Source organism: Cebus imitator, unplaced genomic scaffold, assembly GCF_001604975.1.
Source record: "Cebus imitator isolate Cc_AM_T3 unplaced genomic scaffold, Cebus_imitator-1.0 Scaffold13, whole genome shotgun sequence".
NCBI lineage: Eukaryota > Metazoa > Chordata > Mammalia > Primates > Cebidae > Cebus > Cebus imitator.
The window spans coordinates 3268320-3280499 of record NW_016107328.1 but is presented as its reverse complement, the minus strand read 5'-3'; the positions used below and the strand labels follow the sequence as shown (position 1 = coordinate 3280499).

General features: G+C 45.1%; 1 protein-coding gene across 1 annotated transcript in view; it reads left to right on the top strand.

The window, feature by feature from the left end:
* The window catches only part of CCN4 (cellular communication network factor 4), a 39727-nt gene extending 29766 nt beyond the window's left edge, over nt 1-9961 (top strand). The window contains exons 4-5 of the mRNA XM_017500060.2: nt 3734-3927; nt 5609-9961. Of these exons, the coding sequence (XP_017355549.1) occupies nt 3734-3927; nt 5609-5908 (494 nt within the window). The 3' untranslated portion in view covers nt 5909-9961. The remainder of the gene's footprint in view (nt 1-3733; nt 3928-5608) is intronic.
* Nucleotides 9962-12180: the final 2219 nt, after the last annotated feature.

Here is a 12180-nt window from a genome sequence, read left to right as displayed (position 1 = left end):
AGGTATATAAATAGACAGATGGGTGGGTAGATGGATGGATGAATAGATGTATGTATGGATGAATGGATGAATGGATGGATAAATAGGTAGATGAGTGGACAGATGGATGAATGGATGGACAGATTAATGGATGAATTGAAGAATGGATGGATGATGAATAGATAGATGGATGTATAAAATAAATGGACGATTGGATGGATAGATGATGGCCAAATAGGTCAATGATGGATGGATGGATGGATGAATGGATGGATGGATGGATGGATGGGTGGATGGATGGATGGATGGATGGGCTAATGAGGATCTGAGGGAGTAGAGGCAGTGAAGAAGGAACAGACGCAAGAGCCATTGCTTGAGTGAGACTGAAGATCTTAATGTCAATCTAATGCATGGGGTGAAAAACAAAGAGGGCCAGAGACTGACTCCCAGAGCTTGCCATTGCCTAGGATCAAACACAAGAGAAGGAGTACATTTGGACCAAGGGATATCTGCTTTGTTTGAAACAGACTGAGTTTAAGGCAGATTGCCTTGCCCATGGGATCTTAAAGAGGAGCTTCCAGTTGCTCTTTATTGGGAGAAAGGAGAGGAAATAGGAGAGCTCTGAAGTCACCTGCTTGAAGCTGCTGGTGGTGATGGCTGGGGTGGTCTGAGGGTAACATGCAGAGTGAGACAGAGGGGGCCTGAGGCAGAGGTCTGGGAATGCTGACATGTGAAGGGTGAACAGGAGAAGAGGAGGCCTGGAGAAACAGAGAGGAGGGATGTGTGGGGAAAACCACGAGCATCTGATGCCATGAAAACCAGTGGATAAGGACGTTTCTAGAGGAAAGTGCTTACCAGGCAAGTGGTGGAGAGCAGTGGAAAAGTGGCAATAGAGTGGGAGTTCTGTGAGTATCGGTAGCTTTTTTGGCAGATTGTTGTAAGTGCTGGAGATTGCTCAGGGACGATGTCGGGCAGGATTTCTCAGCCTCGGCACTGCCGACATCTTGTACGAGAGAACTTTTGTGGTGGGGTTGTCATGTGCATGGGAGGATGTTTAGCAGCAATTTATGCATGGCTACAAATCCTAGCAATCCAATCCCTGGCCTCTACCCACTAGGTGCCAGTAGCACCCTTTTCCTCAGAGCTGTGACAACCAAAATCACCTCCAGACACTGCCAAGCACACCCTAGGAGACAAGATGCCAGCTGGAGAAGTAATCCTGTGTGGACAGGAGGAGGCCTCCAGGAAAGCTTTGTCCCCAACAGCCCCAGGGCAGCAACGCAGCTGTCCCACCACCGCCTCCCCAGCAGGGCCACACGAGGGTCACGGGGGGAGCAGGGAGGCAGAAGCTGTCCACCCTTTGTGTGTGGCCCAGTGACCCCGTTCTGACCTAGCACAAGCAGAGGCCCTGCCTAGCTGAGGCGACCCACAAACCAAAGCCTTTTTATCATCCTAGGCAAATCCCTCCCCACGGCCTCCCAAGATGCTTGCAGCCCCAGCTCCTCCCACCTGCCCCTCCTGTCCTGGGATCCTCCCGTTTCAAGTCTCTCCCTCTGTCACTCAGTGATTCCTGCATTCATTCAACAATGTTCCCTGACACCTATAAGCTTAGAGGAACTGACTTCCCTTTCCTCTTTCTCCTTCTAATCGTAGTTAGATTTCTCTTCTTTCCTGTGTTTCTCTTTCCCCCTCTCTTTCCTTCCCTTCATTCTTTTTTTTTTACTTTTATTACCTTCCTCCTGTTTCTTTCTCTCTCACACTTTTTCTCTCTCCTCCTCTCCTTCTTTCTCTCTCTTTTTCCCCAGAACTTCTGTCTTTCCATCCCTTCCCTTCCCTCTCTGCCTGTTCCTTCCTCTCCTCATGCACATGTGTGTTCAGATGGGACAGGCCTCCTCTCCTCTGCGTCTTGTTCCATCTTTCTATGGGCAGTACTCTGTCTTTACAGCTTTTTACCTGCCTCAGTCTGGAGCTCACCACCATTTTCCATTTTTCAGGTAGAGAACACCTACCATCTTCTAGACGCTGGGGATACATGCATCAATAGGACCATCCAAGAGTGGGTAGTTGGGTTGGCTGACAGTCAAAGACCACACAGACTCACATTAACCAAGGGCTTAGTTTACTAAAAGTCAGGACAGCTTGGTGCTTTCGTAGGCCTGAAGTCATCTTTCCTATCACAGCCCTGGAAAGAGATGCTATAGTCAACCTCATCTGCAGGGGGCGTCCTGAGGCGAGGAGGTGTGAGCTAGCTTACCGGGAGTTACAGAGCCAGCAAGTAGCAGTGCTGCCAGTTGAATTTGACTCTGAAGCCTGTATGTTCTCTTTATTTTATTTATTTATTTATTTTTGAAACAGAGTCTCACTCTTTAGTCCAGGCTGGAGCACAGTGGCGTGATCTTGGCTCACTGCAACCTCCGCCTTCCGGGTTCATGTGATTCTCCTGCCTCAGCCTCCGAGCAGCTGGGATTACAGGTGCATACCACCACACCCAGCTAATTTTTTGTATTTTTAGTAGAGACAGCATTTCACCATGTTGGCCAGACTGGTCTCAAACTCCTGACCCCATGATTTGCCTTTCCCAGCCTCCCAAAGTGCTGGGATTACGGGTGTGAACCACTGCGCCCAGCCCTGTATGTCCTCCGCATCACTGACACAAAACGTTAGGTGCTGGGATGGAGCTACTTGCCGTTAAACTTCCCCCAAATAAACTTCATCTCTGCAGAGGCAGGGGAATGTCTTTTAAAAGTCTTCTTCCCAGCCAGAAGCCGTGGCTCATGCCTGTAATCCCAGCACCTTGGGAGGCCGAGGCAGGCAGATTACCTGAGGTCAGGAGTTCGAGACCAGCCTGACCAACATGGTGAAACCTCGTCTCTACTAGAAATACAAAATTAGATGGGCATGGTGGTGCACACCTGTAATCCCAGCTACTTGGGAGGGGGAGGCAAGAGAATAGCCTAAAATCCCGGAGGCAGAGGTTGCGGTAGCACCATTGCACTCCAGCCTGGGTAACAAGAGCAAAACTCTATGTCAAAAAAAAAAAAAAAAAAAAAGTCCTAGCTCCAGCACCTAGGAAGAGGCTTGATGCGTACTGACTAAAAATGTAGGCCCTATTACAGCTAGTGCTCGACTTACGACCACGGTCAGGACCGCGGACCGGTCGTAACATTATTTGGTCATAAGTTGAGTAGGCGATATGTACAGTTGAAATGGTACACGCGGAGATGGTAGTGCTGCCGGAAGCTGGTCCGCACTGTCGTATGCCCAGCTGGGCAACGTTTGCGCTGCCAGACGCGGAGCAGTCGTGGCTAGCGATTGTGGTCGTAAAGTCGAATGGTCCTAAGTTGCATAGGTGGTAAGTTGATCAATACCTGTACTGTGTTGCTAGCCCCTCAGGCAGGTGCAGGTGTTATTGTTCTAATAAGGAGACAGGCCCAGGTGAGTTATCTAAGATCACACAGCCTGTAGGTGGTAGAGCAGAATTTGAACGTGGGCTCACCTGTCTGTAAAGATGGGTTTCCTCCCATGCTTCCACACTGCCTCTCTTGATCAGAAAAATACAAGGACCTGAGAACATGTCCTCCACTCCCTGGGTATCTTTGCTGGTTAGAAACCAACTTGCTGTCCTGTGGGGAGGGACAGCCAACTTCTCCCTGTTCCTCTGAGTTCTGGGGACCCCAAACCTCAATGCGGTGAAGGGGAGGGTTGGGGCTGCTGGGAGCTCTAGACTCATGCAGATTCTGGTCCCCATACACAGACGCTGCGGGTGAGGTGGAGCCATGGCACAGGAATTGCATAGCCTACACAAGCTCCTGGAGCCCTTGTTCCACCAGCTGCGGCCTGGGGATCTCCACTCGGATTTCCAATGTTAACGCCCAGTGCTGGCCCGAGCAAGAGAGCCGCCTCTGCAACCTGCGGCCATGCGATCTGGACCTCCGTACGCTCGTTAAGGTGGGTCCAGAGCAGGGCTGGACGTCTGGACTGCACAGGCAGACAGACCTGGGTTTGGGCCTCGCTCCTGAACGTCCCTGTGGGGAGCCTTTGTAAAGTGGGAATAATTAAGCCCACCTGGTAGGTCTGGTGTGACAGCTGTTTGGGATAATGCAGGTTACCAGGCTGGTGCATTGTGAAGTTAACTCAATGGAAGCTTTGGTAGTTATCTTATTCGAATTAGGATCACTCGAAAGAACCCTCAGGAACCCTCAGGAGTGGTCTTCTATAATGATTCTGAGGGCTCCTTACCAATTTCCACCCTCCCTCCACTCCCACACCAGCCCTCTACACAGAGCAGCCACACTGGGTGATACAGGGAGCCCTACTTGAGGCTCGGAAACCCTAGAGTCAAATGTCTACTTGCATTAATTGCACGTGACTGTGGCCAATCTCTGTTCATCTCTGAGCCTCCATTCCCTCATCATTAAGATATTAGAGTTGATCTCTGAAATCCCTTTCAGCTTTGAGAGTCCAAGATAATTAAAATAGAGCATTAAAAATAATTGGGCCACATTAGCTTGAGCCCCAGCCTCAGAGTTAGAAGTGGGTCTTATTTATCTAATTCAAGTCCCCCTCGCTCATGCCATAGGGGTGGTCAGCCTTTTGTCACATGAAAAACAAAGCAAACGCCTCTTGTGTAGAAAAGCCAGCACAGCTCCCTGTGATCCTCTCCAGACACCCAACGTCACTCCTCATCCCCAGACATCTTCTCCAGTCAGCTCTGTATTCTTCCTCTCTGATTATTTTTCTCTGTATACTAGCCTTTGTATTTTCTGGGCTTGGTATACAGTAGGCATTCTATAGACACCTCTTAACTGAAAACATAACATGGAAAAGTTACCAGCTGCAGAAAAATGAGAGCAAAGGTCCTCAACTGAGTAAGATGGCTCTACCATTACTGGACCAGATAATGCAAGTCCAAACCAATTTTGGTTTCCAACCATTTTTTTTTCCAGAATTATGTGCCCTAAGAGGGTTTCCCAAATTGGGCAAGCTCTATGCCATCTTACAGCCTGGATCTAGCATGGTGCTGGTACATAGTAGACCCTGAGAGCCCTCAATCCAATGGGTTTAGTAAGTGCCTACTCTGTACTAGGCATGGAATTACACCACAGAGACGCAGAAGAAACACCAAATCTCAAGTAGCGGTAGAGCTACCGTTAAATAATGTCAATCCATTTGAATAAGTTGCATATTAAAGATGTGTATGAGAGGCAAAGGTGGGCGGGGAGATTGGGGCAAAGCGTGTCCCCTGAGCATGGAGTCCTGATGCCAGTTCTGCCACTAGCTAGCCTGGGGAGCTTGCTTGCATGAAGGAGCTACATAGGCTCCCCGTGTTGGTGTAGCCATGATGAATGACTGGGCCTAGGCAAGACAAAAATGCAGGATGAAAGAGAAACTGCAGGCTGTGAGATACAACCCAAACAAAACGTTTTTCTCTGTGGTCCTCCGTCTACCCCTGTGCAGTACGCTGGGTCTCACTGTGTTTGCTGTTGTCCCTTCTGGGAGAATGCTATGAAGCTGAAAGTAAATTCGAATGCTCCCACATAGTGAGAAGGGAAATCGTGGGGCTCAAGGGAAGAAGGTGGTTGTCTATTCTCTGAGCACCCCCACTAAAAGCTCCTTTTCTTTCCTTCAGGCAGGGAAGAAGTGTCTGGCTGTGTACCAGCCAGAGGCACCCACGAACTTCACCTTGGCGGGCTGTGTCAGCACACGCTCCTATCGACCCAAGTACTGCGGGGCTTGCACGGACAACAGGTGCTGCATCCCCTACAAGTCCAAGACCATCAGCGTGTCCTTCCAGTGTCCTGATGGGCTTGGCTTTTCCCGCCAGGTCCTATGGATTAATGCCTGCTTCTGCAACCTGACCTGTAGGAATCCCAATGACATCTTTGCTGACTTGGAATCCTACCCTGACTTCTCAGAAATTGCCAACTAGGTGGGCACAAAGCTTGGGTCGTGGGGGCTGGCCCAACGCCTGCAAAGCAGTCAGCCATTGGGGCAATAACTTCTCAGCATTGAGCCTTGCTCTGTCAATTTCCCACTCATTCCTAGTTACCTTGATCTGGACCCTTGGCCTCCTTTTCTGTCTCTAACCACCCAAATGACCCATGATGGGGCTGCTAGGCCCATACTATGAGTTTTCTCCCTGGCAATATTAAGCATCTACTCTAAAGAAAAACGCCTGTTGCTAGCTGTTCTGGACTACATCCAGGCCTGATCCAGCCTTTCCAAATCACAAGAAGTCCTGCTGGATCTTGCCTAACTCCCAAGAAATGGAATCGGTAGACTTCCAATATCACTGATTTCTTCTTTAGATGCCATATCACAAGACTCTCTGGGCCCATTCAGATGGATAGATGGGATTTAGAACAATAGAATCATCTATTATTTGGAGACTGCCACGTGGTGCTGTAATGGGTAATTCTGCCCTCAGCAAACCCAAACTATCCGGATTCCAAATATGTGTGCACCCCAAGATCATCAAACATTTGCCAAGTGAGGTGAACAGTTGTTTGGTTTTGATTTTTAACAGAAAGTTGTATCCATTAACATGAGTACTGTTGAGGTTAACTTTCTCTTCGCCCCTACGCTATGAGAGGTACAGATTAGGTTTATCCCAGTCAGAAATAAAATTTGATAAACATTCTTATTGGTGGGAAAAGTCACCAGTTAATACTTCAGAGACAGGGCAAGGTCAGCCCATGTCAGGAGGACTGATTGACCCTCACGCTGAATCAGCGGCTGACTGGCAGGGCTTTGGGCAGCCGGCCGGGCTCTTCCTTGAATCTTCTCTCGTGTTCTGCTTGGGGCTCATAAAAATTGCTAGGGCCTCTGAACTGGCCTGTCTGGCCCCTGAGAGTGGTGCCCTGAAGCATTCTTCTACTCTTACAGAGCCTTGGGAAGCCCAGCTGCAGACCATGCCAGACCCACTGAAATGACCAAGACAAGTTCAAGTTGGGGTGTGGGTCAAACTAAGAAGTGAGTCTACTTGGTAGCAGCCTGGGTGGCCTCCAGAGCTGGAGGCTATGGGACTCCAGTGGTCCCCGTGCTCAGGACACATCTATTACAGAGACTCATTTCACAGCCTTCGGTTCTGCTGACCAAATGGCCGGTTTTCTGGTATGAAGACAGAGGTTTACCAGTTGTTTAGAAACAGAAATAGACTGAACAAGGGTTTAAAGCTGGTTAGGTTGAAGCTAAAAGGCAAAGGCTATTGTTAATGGAAATCAGGCTATTATTTATTTTGTTAGTAAAATATAATATTTACTATTATAACTCTTTTATTTAGGATCTTTTCTGTGCCATTGTTCTCAGTGCTTTGTGTATATTAGCTCACTGAATCTTCACAACAATGTTGAGAAGTTCCCATTATTATTGCTGTTTTTACAAATGTGAAACGGAAGCTCAGAGAGGCGAGAAGGCTTGCCCAGAGTCACCCAGTTGGTGAGTGGGAAAGTTAGTATTCAGATAGAAATTGGACTGTCTTTATAACCCATATTTCGCCCCCTTTTTAAAAGAGTTTCCAAATGTGTCAGAATAGGAACACATCTTGGAATAAATGGCTTGATTTTTCATTGCCATTTTTTCCTCTTATTGTCTTTCCAGCTCCTTTCCAAAAGATAAGAGTATCTGATTTTCTGACAATTTAGGTGCTTAGGCATCCAAACATATGGAACAGATAAAAATCCACGAATCCTCTATAGCTTATCTCCTCTTTCCAATCAGAACCAGTTCTCATCACACATTTAAATGATGATTCTGTTTACCCAATGCTGCATGTTGAATGTTGTGTAATTATTCACAGGGAATTATGTGCAGTGTGCAGAGAGATTCCTAAACAGGAAAAGGACTGGGAATACGTTCTCCTTACTGTGACCTCTGCAAAGCCTAGTCCAGTGCAAGATATACAGTGGTGCTCATTAAATACTTGATGAATACAGGAAGCCATGCATGTGTTCCTACTTTTATTCAGAAGCTCTCTTCTTCCAAAGCTAAATGAAAATGTAATTTTAGTAGTCAAAATTTTCTATTAAGTGCCATAGCAAAAAAGACATTTAATATTTTAAAGAAATGTGTATGTATATATATATATATATATATATATATATACATATATTTGTCTATACATATGCAAGAATTCTTGTATAAAGAGAATTCACCCCATGAATGATCTCTTCTGTAAGTCAGTGTGGATCATATTAGATTTTCTTAGAGTGAAAACACCTACTGTCTACAAATTACAAGGCTAGATGACAGCTCACTCCATTTGAAATTCAGTGGAAATGCAAAAGCTAGGTTCTGACTGAATTTTCATCTCAATTTGGGAAACTGAAATTAGCTTTCAAAGATCATAGGAAGCCTGGTTGGAGAAACTAGGGATTATTCTTGGCAATGGGTAGGAGAAGGTGGCCAGAGTCACTCAGGCACCACTAGTTTTGAGAAATGGAAATATCTTATGCAGAGCCCAGAGGCCAAGTCTCAGACTCATGGGTTGAAGCCATGGAGAAGGAAATTTGGATCCAATTTAACGAAGTCCTAGAAAGAACAGTCAGAATTTCCCTGCAATGGTGTGGCCTGATTCAATAAAAATTTATAATAATAAATATAATAGAAAAATCTTCATTGATTGTTTATTTGGTGCCAAGCACTATGCAAAGTTCTTCATTACCTTATTTAATTATGACAGAAATTTTGAGTATGTGTCTCTTCACCATTTTATAAATGGTGACTTTTAAATCTGAGACTCAGATGTTCCAAAAAGTCAGCCACCAAAAAGTTAGAGCCCAAACATTAGCTTGTTCTACCAGCCCCTGCTCTTTCAGAGGCCTCTAGAAAAGACCTGAATGCCTCCTATTGGAGAATCACATCTACAAGGGCTTCAGATAGACCAAGTAGATCATCACCTCTCTGGTCCCTTGTTAACTATATGTTCTGAGACAGAGGCAAGGTACACTAAGGGTTATCCTTTGCTGAGGAAATTTACATGAGTACTTAGAGTGAATTATGCAGGTGTGCTTAGGTGTGGGAAAGGGAGGGAGACCTGAATTCACCAACGTAAATTGTGCTAAACCTTATTATAAACATTTGACAAATTCTTAGCTCACACCAAGCCTTGTGGAAGGTGCTTTTCTGCCATATCTCATTTAATCCTTACAGCAAACCTAAAGAACATGGCATATCATCTGAGTCTCAGAAGTTTAGTAGTTTCCTCAAGGTCTTACCAGCCAGTGAACAGCAGACCCAGACTGGAAACTCAGGATGGTCTGAAACCTGAGCCGTCTCTTCTGGTAATATGCCTGTTCTGTCCTCCAAATCAAAAGGCATGATTTTATAGGAGGCATTATACTGACAATAGCTGTGATTTTAACTTTGAAAATGATTCAGAGAGTGATCAAAGAAAGTGGATTCAAATGATATGATTATCTATAATCTTGCTAGCTTTGTACTGTGTGTCCACAGAAATTACGGGGAAGTGATTCAACTCCAATTATGTTGAACTATGTCACTGCTTTTTACAAACTTGTCTTGATGCAAAGCAGCCACAGTGATAACCCTGCATATCTGGAAATCCTAACAGTCAACTATGTATCTCTGCGTGTGTATATATATATATATATATGTATGTATGTATCTGTTTTCAAACTGTGATTTCATATTTAAATATTCCTACTGCCATTTTTGTAACTAAAAAAACTACACATGAGGAAATGTCTTAGAATTTTCCAATAGAAGAAAAATAACACTTGGGTAATCTGTCATGTTTTACAATAGTCTTCATTTTTCTCATGATTTGTGTAGCGTGGAACGTGTTTGCTTAGTATGAAGGGTTCTCATTGCTCAGTTTCTCTGTTTTAAGATTTTTCTCCTTAAGGTAATAAACCATCAGCAAAGTCACTTACTGGATTCAGTGGCTTCTCTTGTACATGCAGCTGTTATGAGGCAATGATGGAGCATCGAGCACGTTCAATAAATGTGCAGATGGTGGAAATCAGGCCTGATATTTTATATATGGAAATTAAAATGGCTCAAAAGTTTGGAAATGGGCTTAGAAACACAAATTTTAGAACTCAAAGGCTGCCAATGTATCCAGGTTGAAGGACACCTCATGTAAACATAAAATGAAGTTTTTGGCATTCATTCATTCACTCACTCACGTAGTTAGTGACTTTCTACATCCCCAAGGAGACTGAATACTGTGAGGTCAGGGACTGTAACTGCATCCTCTGGGCCTAGCTCAGAAGCAGGCGCACGTGAAGGACTGAGTAAGCAGGGACCGGATGGATGGACAGAGTGACTATTGCCAGCTGCCTTAGGAACCAGGAGGAGGAAAAAGCAGCGTAAGGGAGGCTGCAGATGCAGTGGAAGCAGTCCTGATGTTGGGCCTCAAGTGGATCTTGATATACTTTATTCCTTACTAGGCCCATTTGAGCCTGTTCTCCAGCTATAGAAAATAATAGTACTTACTCCTCGGTGGGATGCATATTGCCTACAAAATTTTAAAATAGAGCTTAGAACACTAAGCACTTAATAAATTTAGAACATTAAGCACTTACTAAACACATCTATTATTAGCTGAGTTTCTTCATAAGCTGGGGCTAATCAGCAAGGCTGCAGTAAGAATTAATGTCAATGTGTGTGTTTGTATACTTAATTTATTTAGTCCTTCTTTAAAACAGCAAATGTAAAGAAAACTATCTATACTTATAGTGTCACTATTTATACTCAGTTGAATGCTCTTTTACCTCAACTATAGACTGCTTAGCCCCTTAATTTTTTTCTATTTATGTTTTCAACGTATGCTGTAACTTGATTGAAAACCCAGCTTCGCTAAAGCAGAAAGGGTGCGTTATACTTTCCTGTGTCTCCCAAGGCTGGCACAGCACACAGCATATGCTGAGCTGGATGAGCAGATGTGCAGATGGCTGCGGTGATGAAGTGATGCCTCTTTTGATACCTCCCGGCCAAATCCCTCTCATCCACTGTACCCCAAAACACATGATGAGAGTGTAATAGAAGTGGAGGGGAGACAGCATTCCAATAAAAATGTAATTGTCACATGCATTCTTTCTAAGAACACTATCCTGAAGCATATTGGTTTCAGAATTGGAACTTAGGTTGTGGAGACCTGTGGGAGCCTCAGATCAAGATGAATATATAGATGTTAGGGCACTGTGTTAGGCTATCAGATGGCTGAATTTTGGGGAAAATGGGATTTAGGGGAAACGGCCAGAGCATTTTATTACGAAGCATTTTATTATCAAAAGCATATTGCAGAGCTCTCAATCACCCCTACTGACAAAATTGGAATGCAAAGGCATCCTCTGTGTTCAGAAAGCCAATTTCTAGTTGAATCTGGGTTCTTTCTAAATGTAGGACTGAGCAAAAATGACTTCTGAGGAGACAAGCTGGCACGAAGCCCATGCACTGTTAAATATGTTACATTCTGTAACGAGTGTCTCCAGATCCCAGCCTAAGCCTCACTGTTCTTATTTTTCACACAACCCTAACAGTGTAGATTTCTTAGTCCATTCCATATAAAGGGAGAGGAAGCTGTCCCAAGCAGGCTTATCGATAGCAGAGGCCAGCCAGGCAGCAGAGGAGGAGGCGGAAAAATTAAAAACCAGATGAAAGATACAAAAGCAGGTCACCCAAGTCCGAGTGGGCCGAACACCCGTCACAGTCAATAAAAGCCTTACGGGCACCCACAGTCTTGGTTAGTTCCGGGAACTAACTGATGTTCCACAATCCCAAGGCATCAATAGGTGATGGCATGAGTCATGTGCTCAGCGAACTGTTGTAAAAGACATCAAGGAATTTAATCCATTTTAGAATAGGCTGGGTAAGCAACTGAATCTCTCTAAGCCCTGGTTTCCTCATCTATGAAGCAAGAAAAACTCCTCACAAATAAATAACAAAAAGGGGAAAGAATATGTAAAGCACACTATATAGTATTAAAAGAAGTGTGCATTGTGTGCTTTGCTCTATGCTGGCCCTATCGATACAGAAGAATTCCCACCAGCCTGGCCAACATGGCAAAACCCCATTTCTACCAAAAATACAAAAAAATTAGCCAGGGTGATGGTGTGCCTGTAGTCCCAGCTACTTGGGAGGCTGAGGTAGGAGAATCGCTTAAACCTGGGAGGTGGAGGTTGGAGGGGGCTGCATTCCACATTCCAGCCCCGGTGACAGAGCAAGACTCTGTCTCAA